This window comes from Ailuropoda melanoleuca, chromosome 14 (genome assembly GCF_002007445.2).
Source record: "Ailuropoda melanoleuca isolate Jingjing chromosome 14, ASM200744v2, whole genome shotgun sequence".
Classification (NCBI taxonomy): Eukaryota; Metazoa; Chordata; class Mammalia; order Carnivora; family Ursidae; genus Ailuropoda; species Ailuropoda melanoleuca.
Window position 1 is genome coordinate 88738643 of NC_048231.1, and position 23373 is coordinate 88762015.

General features: G+C 42.1%; 1 protein-coding gene across 1 annotated transcript; it reads left to right on the forward strand.

Annotated features, from left to right (window-relative positions):
* Positions 1-266: 266 nt before the first annotated feature.
* Positions 267-17173, forward strand: ST8SIA3 (ST8 alpha-N-acetyl-neuraminide alpha-2,8-sialyltransferase 3). The gene is made up of 4 exons (XM_002920258.4): positions 267-846; positions 2236-2358; positions 4766-5323; positions 7846-17173. The coding sequence occupies exons 1-4, from the start codon at positions 668-670 to the stop codon at positions 8126-8128; spliced, it is 1143 nt and encodes a 380-aa protein (XP_002920304.1). The 5' UTR covers positions 267-667; the 3' UTR covers positions 8129-17173.
* Positions 17174-23373: the final 6200 nt, after the last annotated feature.

The following is a 23373-nucleotide window of genomic DNA, read 5'->3' on the forward strand; positions in this document are numbered from 1 at the left end:
TAACCTCCACGACAGCAAGTCCAGTTGTTTTCACCCTATCCTGTAATATATTTATAAAGTAATGAACGGTCCGTTGAACCAAGTTTGGGCTTCTGTCTTGCCAGGGGCACCTCCTTGAGCGAACCCTCACCCGGGGAGCCCGCGGACTTGGGCTGCAGCCTTCCAGCCTCAATTCCCCTCCCTCTGCTACCCTTCTTCCCTCCTCCCTCTTGGCCCCTACCCCCGCTTATTTGGGAGATTAGAGTTCGTTAATTAAATTCTGTGCTTAGATCGAACTGTAACATTATTCCAATCACATTTATCTTACAGGCAGCGGAGGAGATGGCAGCCTCGCTGGAAACGCGCGGGGGAGCCTGAGCAGGCGGCCGGGGACGCACGGCGCAGCGCGCTCCTCCGCCACGCCGCCGCGCGGACCCTCCATCTTCCTGCCCAGCCTCCTGGCCCCGCTCGGCCCTGCCTTGGGGGTCGGCTTCTCTCTAGGGCTCCTGCCCTTCCTCCCCCCACCCCCGGGCCTCCGCGGCTCCCCTGCCCGGTCCCCCTCCCCCGCCACACACGCTGACACGCGCGCGCGAACACACACACACTCACAGACACTGACACGCCGGCGAGCTGCTGGCCGCTCAATGGACCGATTTCCCTGCTTCCCCTGATCCCAGCCCAGCCTGGGATGAGAAATTGCAAAATGGCCCGGGTCGCCAGTGTGCTGGGACTGGTCATGCTCAGCGTCGCCCTGCTGATTTTATCGCTCATCAGCTACGTGTCCCTGAAAAAGGAGAACATCTTCACCACTCCCAAATACGCCAACCCAGGGGCGCCCCGAATGTACATGTTCCACGCGGGATTCCGGTGAGTGCGGGCCTCTATTTGAGCGACCTCGGGTATCTGGTTTATTTGGGGGGGGGAGATCACAGAGGGGTGTTTTGGCTTCTCCGAGACACTTTGGGGAAGATAACTGCGTGGTCCTTCCACTCTTCTCTCTGATTCTCCCTTCCCCCTCTCCTTTATTTTTTTTTTAACCCAAAGCCCCTAAAAGCCGTTGTTCTAATCGATGTGATTGCATTTCTTGTATTCTTCCTCGGCATCCCTTCCCCCATTTCAAAAATGGGGGGAGGGTTTAAGGAGAATGATGATGGAGGGAGAGGCGATGTGTGGGGGCAGGGAGGGGGCGCTGAACCGGGAGATGGACGTGCGTGAGGTGAGTGCCTTCCCGGTGCAGCGTCCGCAGACTCTACGGCCGGACTCCGGGCGGTCCGGGGCCGATTTAATGGCGCAGGCGCTGGACTCCCCTTGCGCTGTCCTCACTCCTCTTACCAAGCCCAGCTGCATCAAATGATGCTCGGGTCTATTCTCCTGTAGCCCCTGGGGTATTTTACCCCGAACCTTTCCTCCTGCTGCCACCACTGCCCCCCCCCTTCCGGGATTTCTGCAATTCCTCCGCCCTCTGCGGGAAGCAAGCCTCCTAAGGGCCGCCTTCCCTCGCCCCTGGTCCAATTCACCGCCTGGCGAGGGGCTGGACTGGGAAAGCGCCAGGCGCTGCTTGGCGCAACTCATTGAGAACCCCTGCCTCTACCTGTGACCCTTAGGAGTTCTCCCAGGAGGATCTCCTGAGGGGCAGGTGTCAAATACAATCTGCAACCTGTGGTCCAAGCGGGCCAGAAGTGCGGAACCTAGAGAAGCCCCTCCTGGGCAGAAGAGTGGAGCTGGCCTGCGGCCTCCGGCGATCCCCAGTCAGGGGACAGGGAGTGAAGTCAGACTGGGCTCGGGAAGTAAGAGGTTAAGGCAGGAGCCACCCCCAGTCTTCCCCTTGGGTCTCCGGTTTCCTCTGCCCTTTCTCCAAAAATCAATTCACCCGGACAGCCGGGGCGTCGCGGGTCTAGCGGAGGCGCGGCCGCTGTCCGCGGTGCTGACTCGCTGGTCCTCACGGCGCACCAGGCTCCAGCAGCGCGCCGGGCTCCCGCCCCTGCTCTCCGCCAGACGGCCATTTTATAGTCTCTCCCGCACCCGGAGGAATGGACAATGGAGGCGGATTTCCCTAGTTTTCTTTTATCCCTGGGTGTGTGTGGGAGCGGAGAGTGGACCAAATGAGAGAGGCTCGGGCGGGATAGAGCCAGTGCGTGTGCCAGTTGCCCCTCCCCCCCGCCGCCGCCGTCCCCAGCCTCCTGGGCTTTAATGGCTACCTTGGCTTCCCCTAGCTGAGGCCAGCACGTTTGTCTGTGTACTCATGCTCCTCTCCAGGTCACAATTTGCGCTGAAGTTTCTAGATCCGTCATTTGTGCCCATTACGAATTCTCTGACCCACGAACTCCAAGAGAAACCTTCTAAGTGGACATTTAATCGGACAGCGTTTTTACATCAAAGGTAGGATAGGGGGAAAAGATCCGAAAGGTGTTTTTGAATTCTGGAGTACAAAAAACAAAACAAATGATCCAAAACAACGAAAATCTATCCTATCCCCCACCCCGAGGTGTTATTTGTATTTTCTTCTCGGCCTGACTGCACAAAGCCTGATTGGTAACCCTTTTTTATGTATATAGGGCCCTCTCATAAAAAAGAAAACATCAAGAAAACCAATTGAATGGAAGAGAAAAAGATATTTCCAATATCCGCCCTAACTTGGGCTTAATTGAGCACAATGACTTACAGTGAACATGCATGGGTAACACTGCCAAAGCCATCTACTAAAATAAATACGTAAAAAATAAATAAAAAAGTTAATTGCATCAAGACCACCTAATGCATTTCATTCTCCCTCTGAGAAAAAAAAAATTTTAATGAAATAGAATTGTCTCACCCTGAAATACACAACAAATACTATAATCTTCCCCTATCGATTACTAGTGAAAATCTTGGCCCAAATATATGCAGGTATTTAAGTATGGTTTTGTTTTGGTTTCACCTATTCATTTTCATTAAACCTTCACAGCCTTTAACATATTGTAAAAGCTACCAACATCATTTTTATAGGTTGTCTTGTAACAGCCTTGTTTATACATGAGGGATTTTATGTGTGTGTACGTATGGGGTTTGTGTGTGTGTGAAGTGGGGAAGAAGGATGAGATTTATTCAAATTTATTATGTTGAGTGATTCTGGTCTACTCTTAGTAACCCCAGATAAATCATTACTCCTTCCTTTTTGGTGGGATTATTATGCTGCTAAATGGAATGTGAGCCATCTAGTGTATTCATTAGGGGTGTGAATACTTATTTTACACATACTCATTTTACCACTCATTTAAGGGGTTGTGTTTGGTCATAGCATTTCTAGTTACTGTAATTTTTTTTTATTTTAAGCTAATGACAAAATTAAAACAAAGTCACTAGATATCTATGGTGTCGTGAAAATGTGGTTTACTTGAAAAGCTGATATAGTCATGTGATTAGTATTAAAATTTTTAAAACTGTTTACTTAGAAATTACTCCATGGCAATCATTGATTAATTTGAAAACCACCGAAGTGCCCTTCTTTTAAACTATTAGGTTTTTAGTCCAATATTAATTTTATAGACAACCCAGAAAACTTTAATGGTAGTATACATTATACCTTCCCCAAAACATATTCCTAACAATAAAAATTTTCTTCCCACACTAGGCCATGTGACCCAAATGACTAGTCAGAACAATATTTCCTTCTCAAAACTTCCCTCCTTTCACTTATTATGTAGTCTTTAATTAATTTTCCCAGTATCATTTTAAATTTACTTTACCTTTATAACAGCTAAAGAATAGTTTGTAAAGAACAGTATTGTAACTTTGGAAGTTTTAAATTAAAGCTTCCAGTTGATGTTGCTTTATACTTTGACAAGCGAAGTAATTTTTTAAAATAAAATTCCAGGTAAAGTGATGATATACACAACATTTAGTTTCGATCCTGCTATTTCTTAGGCAAAAGACACTGGAAATTCACAATGTGATTTCTCAGAATTAGAGAATCTAGTAAAGTCACATGTTACTGGTCTGTCTTAAATATTTTAAATAGCTGAAACTTTAAGAGGAAATGCTTAATTTTACTTAAAGCTCAACATGAAAGCAACCTGAAATTAGTGCTAAGTATCACCCTTGCCTTGTTTATCCTCTGAATTCTTATAATATACGCACATTTTCACAGTTTACCATAGCCTCTTTTTCTAAGGATTAAGTTACTCCAACTAAATTGTGTTTCTATATAATCAAGGAGAAAAAATTCCTGTTTCATTATTCAGAGGACCTTAATGAGATTATCATCTCATTTCTATTAAATATTCAACTACACTCACTGATACTACCATTTCCATATTTTAATAATAGATAGTACTATACTGACTCATATCTACTTGGCTCTTATTTGGACACCAGCGATATTTGATATTCCTTGAACACTGAAGTCCAATAGCAAACAAGTAGTCCCTAGTTACAAACTCTAAGTCACCAATGTTTGTGCATTAATGTCAGCTTTTTGAAGCCTGTGTAAATTGTCTCCCTGTATTTTCTGACATAGTTTGGTCTATGCCTCCCCCTTGATCAAATACACTTTTCATGTAGAACAACTGTGAGTTACAAAATTTATACGCCTTGAAGGATTACATCCAGAACTTGACCGAGAAATCGGCACGTCTGTAGATTCTGAAGGAGTCCTTCCCCCAAAAACCACAATTATTATGAATGTATAATCTTTCTTGGATACAGTGTACCTACGATTCTTGTCTGAATAAAATGGCGGCATAAGACATAAGATGGAAAATCAATTCTTTTGAATGGGATGCATTTAATGAATTTCTTTTCATTTTAGGCAAGAAATTCTTCAGCATGTCGATGTAATAAAAAATTTTTCTTTGACCAAGAATAGTGTTCGGATCGGACAACTGATGCACTATGATTATTCCAGCCATAAATATGTTTTCTCTATTAGCAATAACTTCCGATCACTGCTTCCAGATGTATCACCCATTGTGAATAAGCATTTTAATATGTGTGCTGTGGTTGGAAATAGTGGGATCCTGACAGGGAGCCGGTGCGGACAAGAAATAGATAAGTCAGATTTTGTTTTCCGTTGCAATTTCGCCCCTACGGAGGCTTTCCAAAGAGATGTTGGAAGGAAAACCAACCTTACCACCTTCAACCCCAGCATTCTGGAAAAATATTACAACAATCTTTTGACCATTCAGGACCGTAACAACTTTTTCCTCAGTTTAAAAAAGCTCGATGGGGCCATTCTTTGGATCCCTGCATTTTTCTTCCACACTTCAGCAACTGTTACCAGGACATTAGTTGACTTTTTTGTTGAACACAGAGGTCAGTTAAAGGTCCAATTGGCTTGGCCTGGAAATATAATGCAACATGTCAACAGGTGTGTATATTTTATTGCCTTTAAGTCTTATCCCACCAGATGGCAAATCAATATTGTAATCTCTTGGGGGTGGGAGGTATCCGATTAGTTACTTGTTGTGGTTAGCTTAACACTTTAGGGCAAACTCTTATGTTTTTATAATGAAAGAATGAATCATTCTAGGTAAGAAGTTCAGTCATCTACCCCCAGCTGGTAACAAAGTGCCAAATGGGGGGACTGGTATTTCATCAGCCTCCCTTCTCTATGCCGTCTCCTCCCTTGGTGGTAAGCCTAACAGGCAGTCATGGAAATCACCAAAAATGAAGAATTTTCTTTAAATGGATAGCTAGGTCCCCATAATGCCAATGGGGAAATTAGAGAAACCAAGCAGTTTTCTAAAAAGGTGCAATTGACTTCAAATGTTCCTTTTTATTTAATACTTGGGAGTTTTGTCAATGTCCAAGATTAGAAAACCACCTAGGTAAATCATAAATTGTATAATCGGCCTTTATCATTTGGGATTTCAGTGCCAAAACATGTGAAGGGTATTTTATGACCTTGTTGTTATCCCTTATAATTTGATAGAGAGCTTGACCAGAAATGCAATATTTTTGTCTATTCTGATGAGTCTTAACTCTGGCTATCCATTAGAATCACTTGGAGAACTTTAAAAAATACTGTTGCTTGGGCTCTATTTCAAGGGATTTTAATGTAATTTATCTGGAGGTGGGAGGGGAAGGGCCCAGATACCTGTTTTTCTTAACTCCCCAGATGACTAATATGTAGTCAGAATTGGGAGCCACTAGTCCAGGGCATTTTATAAAGCAAAATTAATTGTAAGATTCATTTTTCTTGAAATCATCTGGGGAAACTGCCTCAACTCTAATTTCTCCTATGCAAGTAGCCTCCATGTCCTAACATACTGTCCAGATCATCCTACAAGTTAAAGTGGGTTCTGGGAGGACTGGTAACCGGGGAGTTCAAAGATTTTTATCCCCGTCTTGTAGTCCTCTAAAGTTTCCCAAACTAGAGATCTGTTTAGTTGACCTCTCATAGAAGGAGGAATCATCATCGAATAAAGTGGTATGTCTCTAACAGGTAGGGTTAGGACCATAATATATAGCCCAAACTGGAGCTTTGTCTTTGAGAGAAAGAAGGTGCTATTAATAATGACAGCAGGATAACAAACAAAATTTGGGACTATCCTAGTTTCCTGGGATGTACAGTCATCTTTTTGAGGTGATGTAGCCCATTTCTTGAGTTTAAAGATGAGTCAACTGAGGTACAAACAAAAGGAGTTATTTACCCAATGTCACTTCCCAAAATGGGCAAAAACAGAATTAGAAGCCAGGTTTCCCACTAATCTGTCCTCCTGAGGTCTTTTGACCTCCTCATTTTTCTCCCCTCTTGCTTTATTTAAATTTAGCCATACCAAAAGAATTGTCAGAAGTCATTCTAACTCCTTAGGTAAGAAAACCAAGACTAAACTTTTAAATTTCAACTGGAATGGGGAAAGATCTATGTGTGAAGCTTTCAAGTAGTAAAGAAGGAACTATGCATGCTTAGAAACTTTGGGAAATTGGCCTGTGTGGCCTACCCTGCTCCCAGCTTCTCAGAAGGGCTGTGGAGTCAGCCGTAATGCTTCACAGCCACTCAGGCTTGAACCAAACACATTGGTTCAATGAAAACTCGGAGGAAATATAGTTCATAGAAACCTGATTTATGAACAGTTTCATTTTGCCTGCATAGCCAATGATACACACACACACACACCCTCCCCGCAGTCTCAAATATGTGGTAGTATAAGTAGGAAGGCTTCAAAGGAAAAACGGCCATAATTTAGCATTTTTTTTTTAATTCAGAAAGTGTTTAAACACTTTTCTTAGGCCCTGCCATGCTAAAGGAGAGCTCAGGACCCCCTAGCTAAACAACAATGGAACAGGGAATATGACTTGGTACAAGAAGGTACAGAAAAATAAGTCCCCACACTGTCTCCAGACCAAAGAAGAAGGATTTAATCTCTAGATTTGGGTAAGAAAGTGACACAGGAGGTGCCCTTAGATTAAACAACCTCCTCCCCACTTCCAAGGGCCCTTTGTGTATGAGAAGCAGAGTCATTCTCATTGCTGGCCTTCTGTGGTGTCACCAACGAGTCAGAGCCACCACTCCTCAGGACAGCTGTGAGGCAGGGCTGGCATCGGACACGTACGGCCTGTACGGTCACGCAGAGGCTGTGCTCAGAAGGCTCCAGTGCCTGGTTGAATGCTCTGCTATCACCCTCTTGAAACTCTCAGTAATTTTGGAAGGAAGGGCCCACATTTTCATTTTGCCCTGGGTCTCATGAATCTTGTAGCCAGACCTGACCCAAGTTATTCTGTGGTCTGAAAGATAGATTCAAAGCCAGTACTATTTGTTGGGGGGAGAAAAAGGCAAGTACTAAATAAGTTACAGATACAAATCCACCTACCGGCCCAGTCACGTTGATCTTATCGGATTGAAACCAACACTGGCCTCTGAAACCACGTGTACTTATTATCCTGCAGGTACTGGAAAAACAAACATTTGTCACCCAAACGGCTGAGCACAGGTATTCTTATGTACACCCTTGCATCAGCAATATGTGAAGAGATCCACTTGTATGGATTCTGGCCTTTTGGATTTGACCCCAACACAAGGGAAGATCTTCCATACCATTACTATGACAAAAAAGGAACCAAATTTACCACCAAGTGGCAGGAGTCACACCAGCTGCCTGCCGAGTTCCAGCTGCTGTACCGAATGCATGGGGAAGGGCTCACCAAGCTGACTCTGTCACACTGTGCCTAAGACTCTGAACAGAAAGTGCCAAGTGGTCATTTAAAAAGTGCCCCAAATCAAATGGAATAGTCTTCAGAATAGAACCCTAGCGAATTCCTTATAAAGATTGTCTGCCATTTAAAAGGAAAGATGTCGTCTCTCCCTCCTTTGCACTGCTCTTTGAAGGGTCTTGGCAAGACAAACCTAATTGAAGCCACATGATTTAAACTTGATTGATAAAGGGAATGTTGCATTTGGAACTATGCTGCTAATGAATTGCTTTGAAGTATTTTCGTGTTTGAATTTTGATAATAAACTGCCTCCCATTTTTTCATGAGGACTAGAGCTGTAGTTTCTGCAGCTTCGAGATACAGTCCTCATAGTCAGAGGCCTCTGGCCAGTTTGGGCAGGATTTCAGTTTTGCCTGGGTGGGATCAGACTCTTCAAAATGGAAACAGCAACAAAAAATCAATTGCATACTTCATCTCTCACTCTCTCTTTCTAGTTCTCACTGTCATTCTCGATCCCTTTCCCTACAACACCTTGCCCCACCACTGTGGAGTTTAATAATTTGCTAGGAATCATATTAAATTAGCTTTGCTTGTATGTGTTGCATCTGTACTTGTTCGATGTGTTCAAGGCTCTGGGTAACTTTGATGTTTCATGACAAACTGACCAAATCATGATGGATCCCTTTAGGATTACTTTGTAAGAAATGCCTCTTAGGAAGTTCTCACTAGTCCGCGCAGTCATCCTACAGCAGAGCGGTCCCTCTGTGGTGAGTGGCATATAGCACAGTGTGTCTTTCACTATCATAAAGAAAATGTATGTCATGGGTGGTATTGTGTCTTTTGACATGAGTGCTATTACGGCAGATCATTCTATTGCCACATTGCAAGAGCGTTCCAGCCTGACTTCAGTGCCTCCCACAATCTTAACCCAAGCACTGGGCTGGGAATTCTCTCAGAACATAGAGGCAATGAGTCAGCTTAAGAGCCTGGAACATAGAGAGGAGAAGGAAGAAGAATGCTTAGAAGTAGTTACAGAATCCCCATATACCCTAAAGCATTGTAACCATGGTGCCCATTCAGAGTCTTTGAAAACCAGGAGGGTTAGAGGTTTGAAGTGGACCGGGACAGGCCCCCATGTGAATAGGGCTGAGGTGAGGTCATCTTCAGTATCACTGTGTCCACCAGCACCGCTCAGAACCAATTGTTCTCTTCAGGACAACTGTAGACAGTGGATAGTACCTTTTCCCATGGAAATCTGTATATCTAAATTTGTATATCTAAAAATCAAATCAAATCTATATATCTAAAAATCAAGCATTTCATAAGGAAAAACCATTGGGTAATAGGAAGATTTGGTACAAAATAACCCTTGAAATTTGAGCTGTGTAGACCTGGCATGAAGGAATTAGTCGGCCATTTTCTTTTTTTATTACATCAGCCTCAGAAGTACAAATCACATCACTCCCACCCCTGGCTTTCCACTGAGCAGCACTTTGTTCTCCCGGTTCAGCCCAAAGTCTGGCCAAGTTGATGTTAAATTTTAATAAGAGTTTCTTTCTTCTTTCCAAATGCCAGTCAAGCACATTTGTAATCCATCTAGGTGGGGTAGCTTGTTCTTTTCCAGAAATCTCATCCTAGATTACCTGTAATGTTGCAAATGCTGTTTAAAATAATTGCTGTAGTTCGGTCATCAGCTCACTGTCCCTCTTTGGGAAGGTATCATCATGCTCGAAGTTAAACCAACTACAACAAGAAAAGACATAGTTCTTATGCTCATCTGCCCCTGGCCCTATAGGGGAGCTGTCTTAGTCTCCTGCTTTTCAGAAATCTCATCAGAGCAGCTTACCTTGATCCAGATATTAACTAGTGAAAGAAAAACCATACGGGTTCAAATGTGTCACCGATTTGACACACCTTACAATGCTGTATGAATGGCAATCCAAACAGGAAGAAATAGGAATAGATGTTTGGGAATAGGAAACACTAACGCAGCTCAATACCTGAAATAATTAAAAGGGGAGAAGTAAAAAAAAATTTTTTTAATTCACTGGTATAATTTGATGGGCATAAAAACCAGCCCATGCTTGTTCCCTGTCACTTTAAAGAGGACAGTATTCCAGTGCTCATGCTGCGTTCTGTTAGGGTCACTGCGAGACTGATAACTGACAGAAGTGTTTAGTTGGCTCTTCCTAAGCACTTAGTTCGTTTGGTTACAGCTAAGTGATATTAATGCCAATGTTATATGGGCCAGATCCTGACTCTGGAGTTTCAACCCCAATGTGCCCATTAGATTTCACTAAATATATATATATATATATGCATTGAATCAGGCAGGTGAAAAGAGTAAAAGACCAGAATCCCTAAAAACAGTTCATTGTTCTATAGTGGACCTTTTAAAACAGACCTCATCATAATGCCGTTTTGGTTTTGACGGGGGGCTTGGTTTGTGGGGGTTTTTTGCCTTTTCGAGTTCAGGAAGACATTTTACAGCTCACGTCACTCTTGGCTCCATCTTAACATCAGAGTGAGGGGACTTTTCCACCTCCCAACATCACTTCATCTGTCACTTTCACAAGAACTCAGAATATTGAGGAAACAGGCTTGTTTCCCAGAACCAGAGGGCTTAGAGACCAGGCTTACCCCGTTTCCAGGCAGGACTTCCTGGAACTGATCCAAAAGACCACCCTTCCCTTTTCTTCAAAACCTCTTAAGAAAGCCCCAAGTCCTGCCATAGTGGTTAACCACAATTCTCATACCTTATAAATTCTTCCTACACAGCCTATCTCCCTCCTATTGGAAAAATTAGACGCCGAGTGTGGGTAAAGCAACTACCCCAGTTTTCAGTATGTAGTAAGCACTCAATATATGGCAGCTCTTACTGTTGCTTCTTCTGTTAGTTGTGCCCTTGACCTGTGGTTCCAGCATAGAGAAACTCAGCTTCTAGCTGATCATACACAACCTCTTTTTGTTTTTAAAGACTGTTTCAAAGATCAAATCTATATAACCACTGTCGCGATCGAAAGAGTTGGCGGGTCCCATGAGTCCTGATTCAAAAGGCAGTGGTGTAAGTAACCAGAACTCCAGGGCTGTGCGGTCAAAAGCAGTGAAACGGGCAGACAGCACTATTGAATACCGCCCTCCTGATTCAGCTCCAATACAACACCCTGGCTTTTGCATTGCCCTTGCTTTATTGGTTCTAGGCTAAGTGCATCCTTTTGTCTGGGATCCTCACAGCAGAATCCACCCTCAGCTATTGGAATAAATGTCACAATAGAGCCCTCAAGGCCATCTACATATGATACCAACACAAATGACCAATTCAGTTGCACAGAAGAAAAAAACCCACAAACATTTAGCGACCAGCTTAATGCCAGTCCCTCAACCAATTTTCATTGGTTGCTCTGAGAGTCATGTGCAGGCATTTAAACCAGGGGGGATAGAGAGATAAAATGAGGTATCGAGAATTCCCCCCACACCCAGAAATCTTTACCATATTTGATGATTAGAACATTTACAGTTCCTCTGCCTTTGCTTCTGTGTCTCAAGTGTCCTTGACCACTGAAAAGTGCTGTGCGTTTAGCAGTGTTGTGTGCCTAGCAGTGCTGACTGTGACTGCCGTACTATTTGCCTGTGACCTTGATGTCAGGCATGTGACCATAGGGCTGTCAGCCAGGACGTGCAAGGAGATTCCTCCAGGCTCCTTGTGCCCGGACTTCCACAAGTGTGAGTGCCATGACTAACCTAATTTGGTGGGGAAGCTAAGGAAGGGAAGGGCATTTCTTCTGACTTTGGGCTAAGCAGTAGTTATTAGACACTCTCACACAGCAAAGAAAGGTTGAACTAAGGCCAGAGGAGGCAGGGACGGAATTGTGGAACCACAGGATACCAGAAATGGAAGAGCCTTTCAACTTCTCTGGTCCTAATCCTTGACGCTACACATGAGAAATGGAGAAACAGAGAGGCTAAGTGATTTTTCCCAAGATTGCATAGATAATCAGTGGATCTCCTCCTTATCAGCACTAAATAAAGATGGGCCCTAAAAGAAAGTATTTTAGTCTGGGGTCCTCATGGCACAGAAAATAAGTCAGACTGTAAAGGAGGAAAATTTGTTCTCTCCCCCCCCCCAAAAAAACCTATTTATTTGTCAGTGTAAAACAGTTAAGGAGATTGTTGCCTAGGCATACAACAGTCCACTGGTAATAACCTACATTCTCCCCTGAGATGAGAGAAAACCCCCTTGGTAAATCATGATTCTGGTAAACCACAATTTAGTTACTAACAGTTCACATTTGACAGCTGGAATTTTATCCAGTAAGTCAGTATTCACCTTATAAAACCTTGTTTTAGAAATATGTACGCACAATTTAAAACTGAATACTGAGAATAGTTATGTACTTCTTTTTAAAATTTTTATTCAGTTTATTTAATCTAAAAAAAACTCCAAAAGAGTTCACTAGTTGTATTGTTCCATGTGCATTATTTTCAGCTGGGGCCTGTTAAGGTAAGGAATACCTTTTGTCAATGCCTTCCACACTGTAAGTAATTTCTACAGCAGACTTTGCATTATTGCATTAGTCCAATATGCTAAGAAGTTGTGCAAATAATAATGAATCATGTTGAGCTGAGTCTTTATGTGCAAAATAACAGACCAAACAATTTTCTGTATGAATCTGGATACTTAAGTCCTTTTCCTCTGATTGTTTAAATGTGCCAGGCAAAAGTATCTGTGTAGCCTCTATTTCTCCCTGAATGTGCAAAACTGTCCTTTTGCTTACAAAGATTGTTGGGACTGTGTGTCTGTGGCTGGAAAACCCAGATGGAACATCACAGGTGCCAGAGACTTAAAGCCCCTGGGCCACCTGACTGACCTATCTGGGCTCTGTGGCCCAATTAATCAAGGCCACGGGTGAATTGACACCAAGGACCAAAATGACTGAATATGCCTCCCTCGCACCCTGATCGCTTTGCCACACGGATATAACATTTGAAATGGGAAACCTGTTAGAAAGTCATTATTGTATTACACAGTATTTCCTAAAGTTTGTTTTTATTGTGATGACTTACTGTTGAAGATACGTGTTTTAATAGATGTTTTTATTCTCCATGAAGCCCATTCTCATGTTGTGAATTACAGTGGAATCACAGTGAAGAGCCTGTCACAGAAAAACTGCCTCCAAGCTAAGATGACAATGGGGTGATGGGGTTAGGACCTGGGTTATGCTGCTGATCCACCAGCAAACAAAGCTGAGTGACATGAGGAGCTCTTTAAAGCACAACTCTTGCGCCCCAACCCAGACCTTTGACTCAGAATGTCCCGGGATAAGCTAAGCTTACAAAGATTCCCAGGTGATCCTGATGTTGCCAGCATTTGGAAACAAACCATATATAGCAAAGTCATATATACCATTTTGACCAAAGTTGCTGAACGCTTATCACTCCTCGTGCAATTAGTATCACATCTGTTCCTTGAAGTTATCATTATATAGGGCGATATAGACAGTCTTAGTGACTCAACTATTCAACTGTTTTGGCTGAATTGACCTGTCACTGATTTGTAAGCAAACAGTAACTGGTTAATTTAGTCAGAATGGATATAAGCCTGAAGACAATTGGAGTGAGGGACGTAGCTTTAATACCCTTTACCCCAAGGCCAGCTCTTTATATTTCACTTTTGATATTTCAAACGAAGAGGCAGATCTCAGGTCATCCATCTTTACAAATAGTTAGATTGAGAAACAGGGAAGTTAAATGATTCTCTCAGATTCTACTTGGATGTCATTCCCAGAGCCGAAAATATTCCTAAAAGGGTCTGATTTCTCAACCTACAGGTAATGCCCAAAATGCAAAGATCCTCAGGTTAAAATGAAACTGATCAAGAAAGGAAATTCAAGGAGTTAAAATTCTAACACTAACTGAATATAAAATTCCAAGACCAACTGAACCAGTTGTCACTGGCTGCCCTGTGTCAGCCTTTTTAATCAGGTGCCACCATGCTAGTGAAGTTTTGGGCTGTGCACATGCAAAGCCTTTAATCATCAGAGACACTAAAAGGCTCCTTTGATTTTCTTTCTGTGAGACTCTGAGACAAGTGTAGCTCTTTGGGGCACTGCTAAATATTTAACAACTGGATCTGGAGAAGGTGGAGCCCTGAGCTGTAGTACTTGCCAATTTCCATGTTATAAATACTCTCGACTTAGACAGTTTCAAGCTACTAACTTGATGTCAACCAGCTAAGAATATGTATGAACACGTTTTCAGGAGCCACTCTGAGCTCGCGCCAGCACAGCACTGCCTGAACCACTTCTGAGTCAGAGAGTACCAAACACCAGAGGCTAGCCGTGGCTTTGGAGAAACTCCCAAGTGCCCCCTCCCTGCAAGGAGGCATTTCTACTTTGGTTAGATCTACTAATTTTTAATATATTATTGTGTCCTTGAGGCCAAGGACTCAAAGGTGTGCAAAATATTTCCTAGCCATGTAACTCTTAGGAACCTCTCAACAGACCACTAGGTCCTTTGGGAGACTACCAGCCACAGTTTTTCTAATTTCTAAGGGTGAGCTTCCAGGTAAACATTCTTTAATTTAACTGCCAGTTGAAACCACGTTTGGCTGATCTTTTCTCATATCCTATAGCCCACTGCCTGTTTCCCCATATCTCTAAAATTCCCTGTCCACTTGCTCCTCATTCTCTGACACAGCATCCAGAAATCAGTGCCCGCAAAGGAGTAGGGGAAGAACAGACATCCAGTAGGCTTAACTAGCCCACCACACCTGGAGAGTCTCCATGGTTCGAATGTCTCTACCTCATTAAGGGACATCTGCTAAGCCTCATACCCAAGGCTTGAGTAAGCACCCAGCTGGGCTTTTTTTGCCTACAAAAAGTTCTAATGGGCAATAAAGACCACAAATAAGAACACCACTGGGTAAACTTTGTAGAGGAAGGCATTGTGTGATGCCTTGCCCTTAGCTATGCTAGTGTAAGGCTGGACCCCGAGGAAACCTACCAACAAACGTTTGGCCACTGCAGTCCCCTGGGCATTGAGCAGTAGTACAACTTTCTTTCTTCCTCCCACTAGTTGTAAGTCAATGCCCTACTTAACAGAGTGTTTAGAAATCAGACACTTTGGTGAGCCACAGAACAAACTTTGTTTGCAAATTAAAGGTTTTTCTGGCGGAAATCATTCTTAGGTGGATTTGATTCAATCCTTTGGGAGGCAACACTGGAAAAAGAATGTATTTAATTCCTCAAACATAGTTAAGTGGACATAGGCTTTTATTCTGCATGTAGTTAATCAAAATTAGATCATAACAGAGAAAATCTACTTTTGTTACTGCAGTAAAATATCCTACAGGGTCTGTAAGGCATTTCTAGACTACAAATGTTTGAAACTCAACTTGAACGTTGTCTATCTTATGTTTAAAAGGCCAGGGTATGCCTCTGTTTTCTGTACTCTTGAACAGTCATTGAAATGTGCTTGCTTCTTTATACTGAATAAGCTACATTTTGTTTTAAATGAATCAGGTACCTGTTCAGATGTTTTTCTGTATTCAACAAATTGCATGTAGCCTCGGCACAAAATATACTTCATGCCCTGGCTTTTTTCTGGACACCAAAGAGATAAGTCCATAGCTACAAGCAGAAAGGACTTGACAGTAGATCCCATTTTATTATGAACAAATTCACAGCAAAACCAGCCTTGAGGAACCAGTCACTCCCACAGTATTTTTAGTTAGAGAAGTAGGTTAGAAAAATTGAAAGATGACAGGAGAGAGGTTTGATCAATGTGCAGATGTGGAATAAAGTCACCGAAGTACTTACAAAAAGGAAAGGGAGATTTCTCTCCGAAATTTGGAATCTAGATCATTTTGCAAGACTTAGAATAATTGGTCTCCACGTCTAAACATCCTTTAACCACATTTCAAAATCCAAATCTAAGCCCTTATTATGCAAAAAAAACAGCCTTACAGCCAAGAGCCCTGGGAGGGGTTTCTTGATGAGCTGAGATCCAATCACCAAGCATCAGCAATTAGTGCTGAAATTCTCCCCGGACACAGAACAAACATATTGAAACATCACCATGCAGCATCGTGTACTCACATAGGAGAGTCAACTGCATGCACAGCAGAACTTCACGGGTCTAGACATTACCTCAGGTCTAGATTCCAGATCAAAAGCTTCACCATAGAGATGAGAAAGCTGAGGTCCAGAAAGTAGGAAGTGATTTAGCTGCCCAGCTAGTTAACTGCAATTAGAGCCCGGGTCTCCCAAACACTGATTCTACTCCAGCACACCATGCTGCCTCCATTCTTTAGATGGGAAGCTGACAATCCATTGTAAAGCGTAAATCAGAAATCAAGACAAAAGAATGTTTGTGATACCTTCTCTCACTTGACCTACTTGGTTTCACTGCTTCATTTCAGCATCTTTTTAAGGAATGTTGTACCAATGTAGAATGAAGAACAAAGATTTTTCAGAGTGATGACGAAACCAAAAGGTGGGAGAACAGTGAATGTAAGTTATTAGAGAAATGAGCAAGAAGCACGCGTCAGGGAAAAGAAATGCTTCTTATATTGTCATTAACCGTAGAGCTTTCCCCTCACACACTTGATGCACTTACCTTGGAAAATGCCATTTTATGCTGAGAGACTGGCACTGAAGACTTCACTCCTTCTCAACTACATCCGAAGCACTCTTGCTCTTGGGGGGAAGCTGTGGCCCTTAGGATCAGACTCCCATCTCCTGTGAGGGGCAGCCTCAGCTGCCCTGAGAAACAAGGTGCCAGACGGACAGGGCCACGGAGACCTGAAAGGAGCCAGCACAGCTGGACTGAGGAACATGTAAATATCTTCCGCCTTCTTGGCAAACAAGGATGATCGTCTTTCTTTTGTAAAGGTAATCGTGTGTATCTTGTGACTGTAGTGTGTGAAGAAAATGCACTGATCTGCTTCGACGGCTCCCCAGATGTACCTGTTCCGTGTGAATATGCCTGCCTCATTGCCTCATGTGCCAAACACAGTACTGATCGCGTTGTGTTTGAATAAACTCTTCTACTGTGCGTTGGGAAACACGGCTGGGTGTCTCTGTCCCATCTGGAAGACCCCCCACCTCCACCCCCACACTAATACTCTCCATCCAATGCAGAGATTAAGGACACCCTCCTTTTTTTCATTCCCTGTGTTTTGAGGAATTCTCCTTGGAGATTTGTACCACTGCAGGAAGGCTGGGCTTGGCAGTCTTCAGCCATGAACGAGCAGCAAATAGTAAGTGCCCCCACACACCATCTTCCGTAGGTCCTTGATGCAAATCATGCAACAGGCCTGAAACATTATTAATAATAATATATTCATCTTGAATGTACAGCCACACACGTCACTTTATTTCATCAACAATTAGGTGAGAAAGAGACATTGAGGGAGTTGGTCGATGTCACACAGTCAGTGGTAGAGTTAAAATGAGATCTCAGCCCAGTCCAGCGATCTTTCTTGCCTCTTCCCCCCCATTCCAGTCTTTCTTCAGGCCACCTTCTCACAGAGCCTTCCCTCAATGCCCTCATCAGCCTCCATCCCCTTACATGGTTTTATTTTTCTTCATAGCATTTTCATTCCTTGTTTTGTTTTTTAAGATTTTTATTTATTTTAGAAAGAGAGCACACGCACATGAGCAGGGGGAGAGAAAGGGAGAGAATCTCCAGCAGACTACATGCTGAGCAAGGAGCCTGACTTGGGGCTCAATCCACAACCCTGAGATCATGACCTGAGCGAAAACCAAGAGTCAGATGCTCAACCAACTGAGCCACCTAGGAACCCTAGCATTTTCTTTCCTTGTTTGAAATGATAGTATTGAATTACTCCATTGTCTGCATCTCCCACTTATTATAAGCTCTACCATCTACAAAGTATGTAACTTTGCTTGTCTTAATCACACTATGTTCCCAGTGCCAATAACAGTGCTGGGAACTTAGTAGGTTATCAATTCATCTCTGTTGGATGGATGGGTGGAGGGATGGATGGATCAGTGGATGGATACACCAGAGTCTATGTGTCACCTCTTTTTTTTTATCTCCCTTCCCATCTTTATTTTTTTTAATTATGATTGTTACTCACCATACAGTACATCATTAGTTTTTGATGTCGTGTTCCATGATTCACTGTTTGCGTATAACACCCAGTGCTCCATGCAATACGTGCCCTCCTTAATACCCATCACCGGCCTATCCCAATCCTCCACCCTCCTCCCCTCTAAACCCTCAGTTTGTTTCCAAGAGTCCATAGTCTTTCATGGTTCATTTCCCCTTCTGTTTATCCCCCCCTTCATTTTTCCTTCCTTCTCCTACCAATCTCCTGCTATTCCTTATGTTCCACAAATAAGTGAAACCATATGATAATTGTCTTTCTCTGCTTGACTTATTTCATTTAGCATAATCTCCTCCAGTCCCATCCATGTCGATGCAAATGTTGGGTAATCATTCTTTCTGATGGCTGAGTAATATTCCATTGTATATATGGACCACATCTTCTTTATCCATTCGTCTGTTGAAGGGCATCTCAGCTCCTTCCACAGTTTGGCTATTGTGGACAATGCTGCTACGAACACTGGGGTGCATATGGCCCTTCTCTTCACTATGTTTGTACCTTTGGGTTAAATACCCAGTAGTGCAATTGCTGGGTCATAGGGTAGCTCTATTTTTAACTTTGCGAGGGACCTCCACACTGTTTTCCAAAGTGGCTGTACCAACTTGCATTCCCACCAATAGAGTAAGAGGGTTCCCCTTTCTCTGCATCCTCTCCAACATTTGTTGTTTCTTGCCTTGTCAATTTTTGCCATTCTAACTGGTGTAAGGTGGTATCTCAGTGTGGTTTTGATTTGAATTTCCCTGATGGCTAATGATGTTGAACATTTTTTCATGTGTCTGTTAGCCATTTGTATGTCTTCACTGGAAAATTGTCTGTTCATATCTTCTGTCCATTTTTCTATTTGATTATTTGTTTCTTGGGTATTGAGTTTGAGAAGTTCTATATAGATCTTAGATACCAGCCTTTTATCTGTAGTGTCATTTGCAAATATCTTCTCCCATTCCGTGGGTTGCCTCTTTGTTTTGTTGACTTTCCTTTGCTGTGCAGAAGCTTTTTATCTTGATGAAGTCCCAAAAGTTCATTTTTTTATAATAATATTTTTTATTATATTATGTTAGTCACCAGACAGTACATCCCTAGTTTTTGATGCAAAAGTTCATTTTTGCTTTTGTTTCCCTTGCCTTTGGAGACATACCATGAAAGAAGTTGCTGTGGCCGATGTGGAAGAAATTCCTGCCTATGTTCTCCTCTAGGATTTTGATGGGTTCCTGTCTCACATCGAGGTCTTTCATCCATTTGGAGTTTATCTTTGTGTATGGTGTGAGAGAGTGGTCAAGTTTCATTCTTCTGTATATAGCTGTCCAATTTTCCCAGCACCATTTATTGAAGAGACTGTCTTTTTTCCACTTCCCTTCCCATCTTTATGTCTCCACCACAGACACCAAAAGTCCTCCCTCCGCTCTGACTGAGCTGCCTCAGACGGCACCATGAATAATATGTGTTGACTGAATGAATCAACAGTCCTAGGAATCGTTTTTCTCAAATGCCATGCTCCAACATGAAGCTATCCCAGCATATTCATGCACCAAAGTGCATCCTGTTCTTGTACTTGCTTGATTATAATTTCAAACAAAACAAGAACTTGCATAGGGTAAAAATATCACATTATTGGAAAGACCCTGCCTTCAGGAAACAGGGTCCCATCTGGAAGAGCCTGCTGCAATGCCCTTTAATTCACACTAAAAGTCCTTATTGGTCACTATGTACAAAACCGGGCAGGAGAGGAACAGGATACAAAATCACAATGCCTATCCTGAAGGAACTTACAGTTCCACACATTACAAGGGGATATCTTTCATCCTGGGCAGTGCCAGAGAATGTTGGAATACAGGTAAGGGACAGAGAGAGGGACAGAAAGAAAAAAGAATGGTCCCATTAAAGTGAACACAATAAAAACTGTAAACGCCAAATGTAATACTTAAGGCTTATATTTTCTGAAAACTACTTGCCAGTCTGATGATTACCCACCCCAACACAGAAATGGTAAGTTCTTCTAAAACAAAGCACTTTACAAACTTTGGCAAAACTTGAAACTGACACCAAGTTTATTGCAGGCTCTCTTTGCCTGGGGCTGCTTAGTACAAATTAAATTTTAAAAGTAGAATTTTTTTCCCTACGAAAATGCATTGCCACAGTTTGATCAAGACAAAGAGGATTAAGGAAACCCCACTCATGAAAGGACCAATCTGACCCAACACTCCCAAGCCAGCCAAGGAAGTAGGTTTTCTGCATCAGGGTAAGCAAGAATGCGGTCTCTTTACCCAGCGGGCCTCGCACAGGGTCAAAAGGCCTGGGGTTGCTGATACCCGCCTCAACAACTGACCTATCCCCCATTTTGAGTACACTTTTCTTAGTGAGTGAGTTAGCCTGATGACGAAACAAAATGAAAAGAAAGTTTTTCCGGGAAGCAAAATGAAAAGAAAGTTATTTTTCTATCAGCCAACATTCTTAACTCTAAATGAAATATTTGGTAGGACAGTCTGCTCATCTTAAGTTAACTCTTTTTTCTTCTCATTATAAAAAATATTCTTTGAAAAACCATTAGGAAATAGAGATAAGCAAAAATATTTTTAAAAAAACAACCCATCTAAAACATTCATCTGTTTCACCTGTGTGCTGGTTCTAAACCATGTATCCTGTGTGTTTTCTGCCCTTTCTCCACCTTAAAATATACCAAGAGCATCTTTCCCTGCCATTAAATATTCTTTGATAAGCTCACAGTACGGAAGCATTTATTTAACACATTTTCTATCGTTTCAAATTTAAGTTTAGGTTCTTTGCCATTATTCATTGCTGTAAACTGTGCTTTCACGAACATCTTTGTAACAATGTTTGAACATCCATGATTATTTCCCTGAATAATCTCTTAGATTTTCAGGAGACATGAAAAATTTTTGCAAGAGGAGTCTTTTTCAAAGGCAGTCAGAAATGTTCAATGGAAGGTCAATGACCAACTTTCTAAATCTTTATTTCCCTGGAAAACTTTAAAACGCTTAGAAAAGGCAAAAGGTTTAGGAGAAAAGCATGCATCATCATTGAGGATGACTTCCTCCACAGAGAGGTAATGCCTTTTTATGTACTATATTAACATAAATAAATAAGTTACTGGTGTGTGCTACTTTAATTCAGTTACTGCATCTCCTGTGTAGGAGATGGGAGAACTTCACACATTTATAGAGAAAGCCCATCCAATCGCTCCTTATTGCTAATCAAATAAAAAGCACCCAGGACTATCTGGGAAAGACAAACCTTCAATACAATGATAGATAGCTCTTTTCCTTATTCCAAGAGGATGTTTATTGCTTACTCAATCCTACCAACCTAATAATGCTTCCAATTCACATTAAGCCCAAGAACCCAAAATGAGGAGGATGAACTAACAATCTACCTTGAGGCTACGCAAATCCTATAGGTCAGTTTTTTTGGTCAACTTTCTTTTAATCAGTATCTCCACTTCTATAGGAGAGATGTGACTTTAAGCAAATTGAAATATGAACATAAAGATTTTCAAAGCAGAAGTATTAAGGGTGGCTGAAGAAATCGCTACAGAATTCCCTATTTCCCCATTGCTGTCCCTCTCTTAAATAAATCTGTATTTGCACAAAAAATATATTAGTAAATGTATTAATCACTGTAGGTCTTACAGTCTCTGTCACAACTACTCAACTCTGACATCATAACATAAAAGCAGCCAGAAATGATACATAAATGAATGAGTATGGCTGTGTTCCAATAAAACTTTATTTATAAAAAAGGCAGCAGCCAGATTTGGCCCATGGGGCTATAGTTTGCCAACCCTTGCTTTAAGTGTTCTTTATGTAAAATATTTCATTTGACAACCCCCACTGTATTCATTTCCTAGGGCTGTCATAATAAATTACCACAATCTTGATGGTTTAAAGCAACAGAAATATATTCTCTCACTGTTCTTAATGCCAGAAGTCTGAAATCAAGGTATCAGCAAGTTTGATTCCCTCTTGAAGTTCTGAGGGCAAATCATTTGGTCTCTCTCCTTGCCGCTGGTGGTTGCTGGCAACCCCAATGTTCCTTGGCTTGTAGGGACATAACTCCAATCTACCTCCATCTTCACATGGCCTTCTCTGTATGGCTACATCTGTTTCCCCTTCTCTTCTAAGGGCTTGCCAGTGGGTTTGGGGCCCACCATAATCCAGAGTGATCTCATCTCAAGATCTTTAACTTAATGACATCTACAAAGACCTGTTTTACAAATAAGGTCACATTCCAGGAGTATACATCTTTTGGAGGCCACAGCTCAACCCACTACATCCATTTACAATATAACCCTGACCACCAAGTCACTTAAGGACCCATAGAGAAGGGGCCATGGAACACAATTCTGTGATGGCAGACTCAGATGTACATCAGGTGTCATCTTCCCCTTTGAAGGTAACAAATCCATACAGTAAAAGCCCAACAGCATTACTGGGTGGTGGAAGGCATGTTCTCAAATTACATTTATAAAGCTTTCCAGTCTACAGACAGTAAATGGATATGCTTCCAACAATGGATTCAGAAACAAATCAAACATCACCTCCAAAATCAACAAATTCTGAAGATGTTACTAGTATAGAAGAACTCATTCTGACACCCAAGAGACGCTCAGTGCCAGAGATACTGATCTACTGTTAAGTGAGTTTTCCGGCTGGGGTGCATGCAACCACATTGAAAGTAAAAAACGCATATGGTGAAAATACAAAAGTTGACCAACCTATGACATAGAAGTGATAAGTTCAGAAGAAATGTCTGGAATGTTTCAGTAGACACAGTTGTTCAACACTTAAAGATCAATTTAACTCATTCTCATCTTGCAGCAGATATCATAGATATATAGAAAAAGATCTAAACAACTTTAGTCACAGACACTAATATGTCTGATTTCGCCTCCAGAAACCTCTGTGACCTAATCGGCAAACAAAGCCTGTTGGGAACTAAGGTGGAAATTTAGTTGGAGACATTTTTCTCAGAAATGGAAACTATCATTCACAAAGTACAGAGGGTGATCGAGTGACTTAAAGGAGAGAAAAGTCAGAGTTAAATAGAAAATCAGAAACTGAACACATAGATTTGTTTTGTCCTCTTAGAAGTATTACATCCTTCAAAATGGAACATTT

What these genes read in the sequence shown, in the direction of transcription:
- ST8SIA3 (XM_002920258.4), top strand. Translation starts at nt 668, where the DNA reads ATGAGAAATTGCAAAATGGCCCGGGTCGCCAGTGTGCTGGGACTGGTC. An exon ending in ATGTTCCACGCGGGATTCCG is followed by an intron (nt 847 to 2,235) that starts GTGAGTGCGGGC and finishes GCTCCTCTCCAG; the next exon opens with GTCACAATTTGCGCTGAAGT. An exon ending in ATAATGCAACATGTCAACAG is followed by an intron (nt 5,324 to 7,845) that starts GTGTGTATATTT and finishes ATTATCCTGCAG; the next exon opens with GTACTGGAAAAACAAACATT.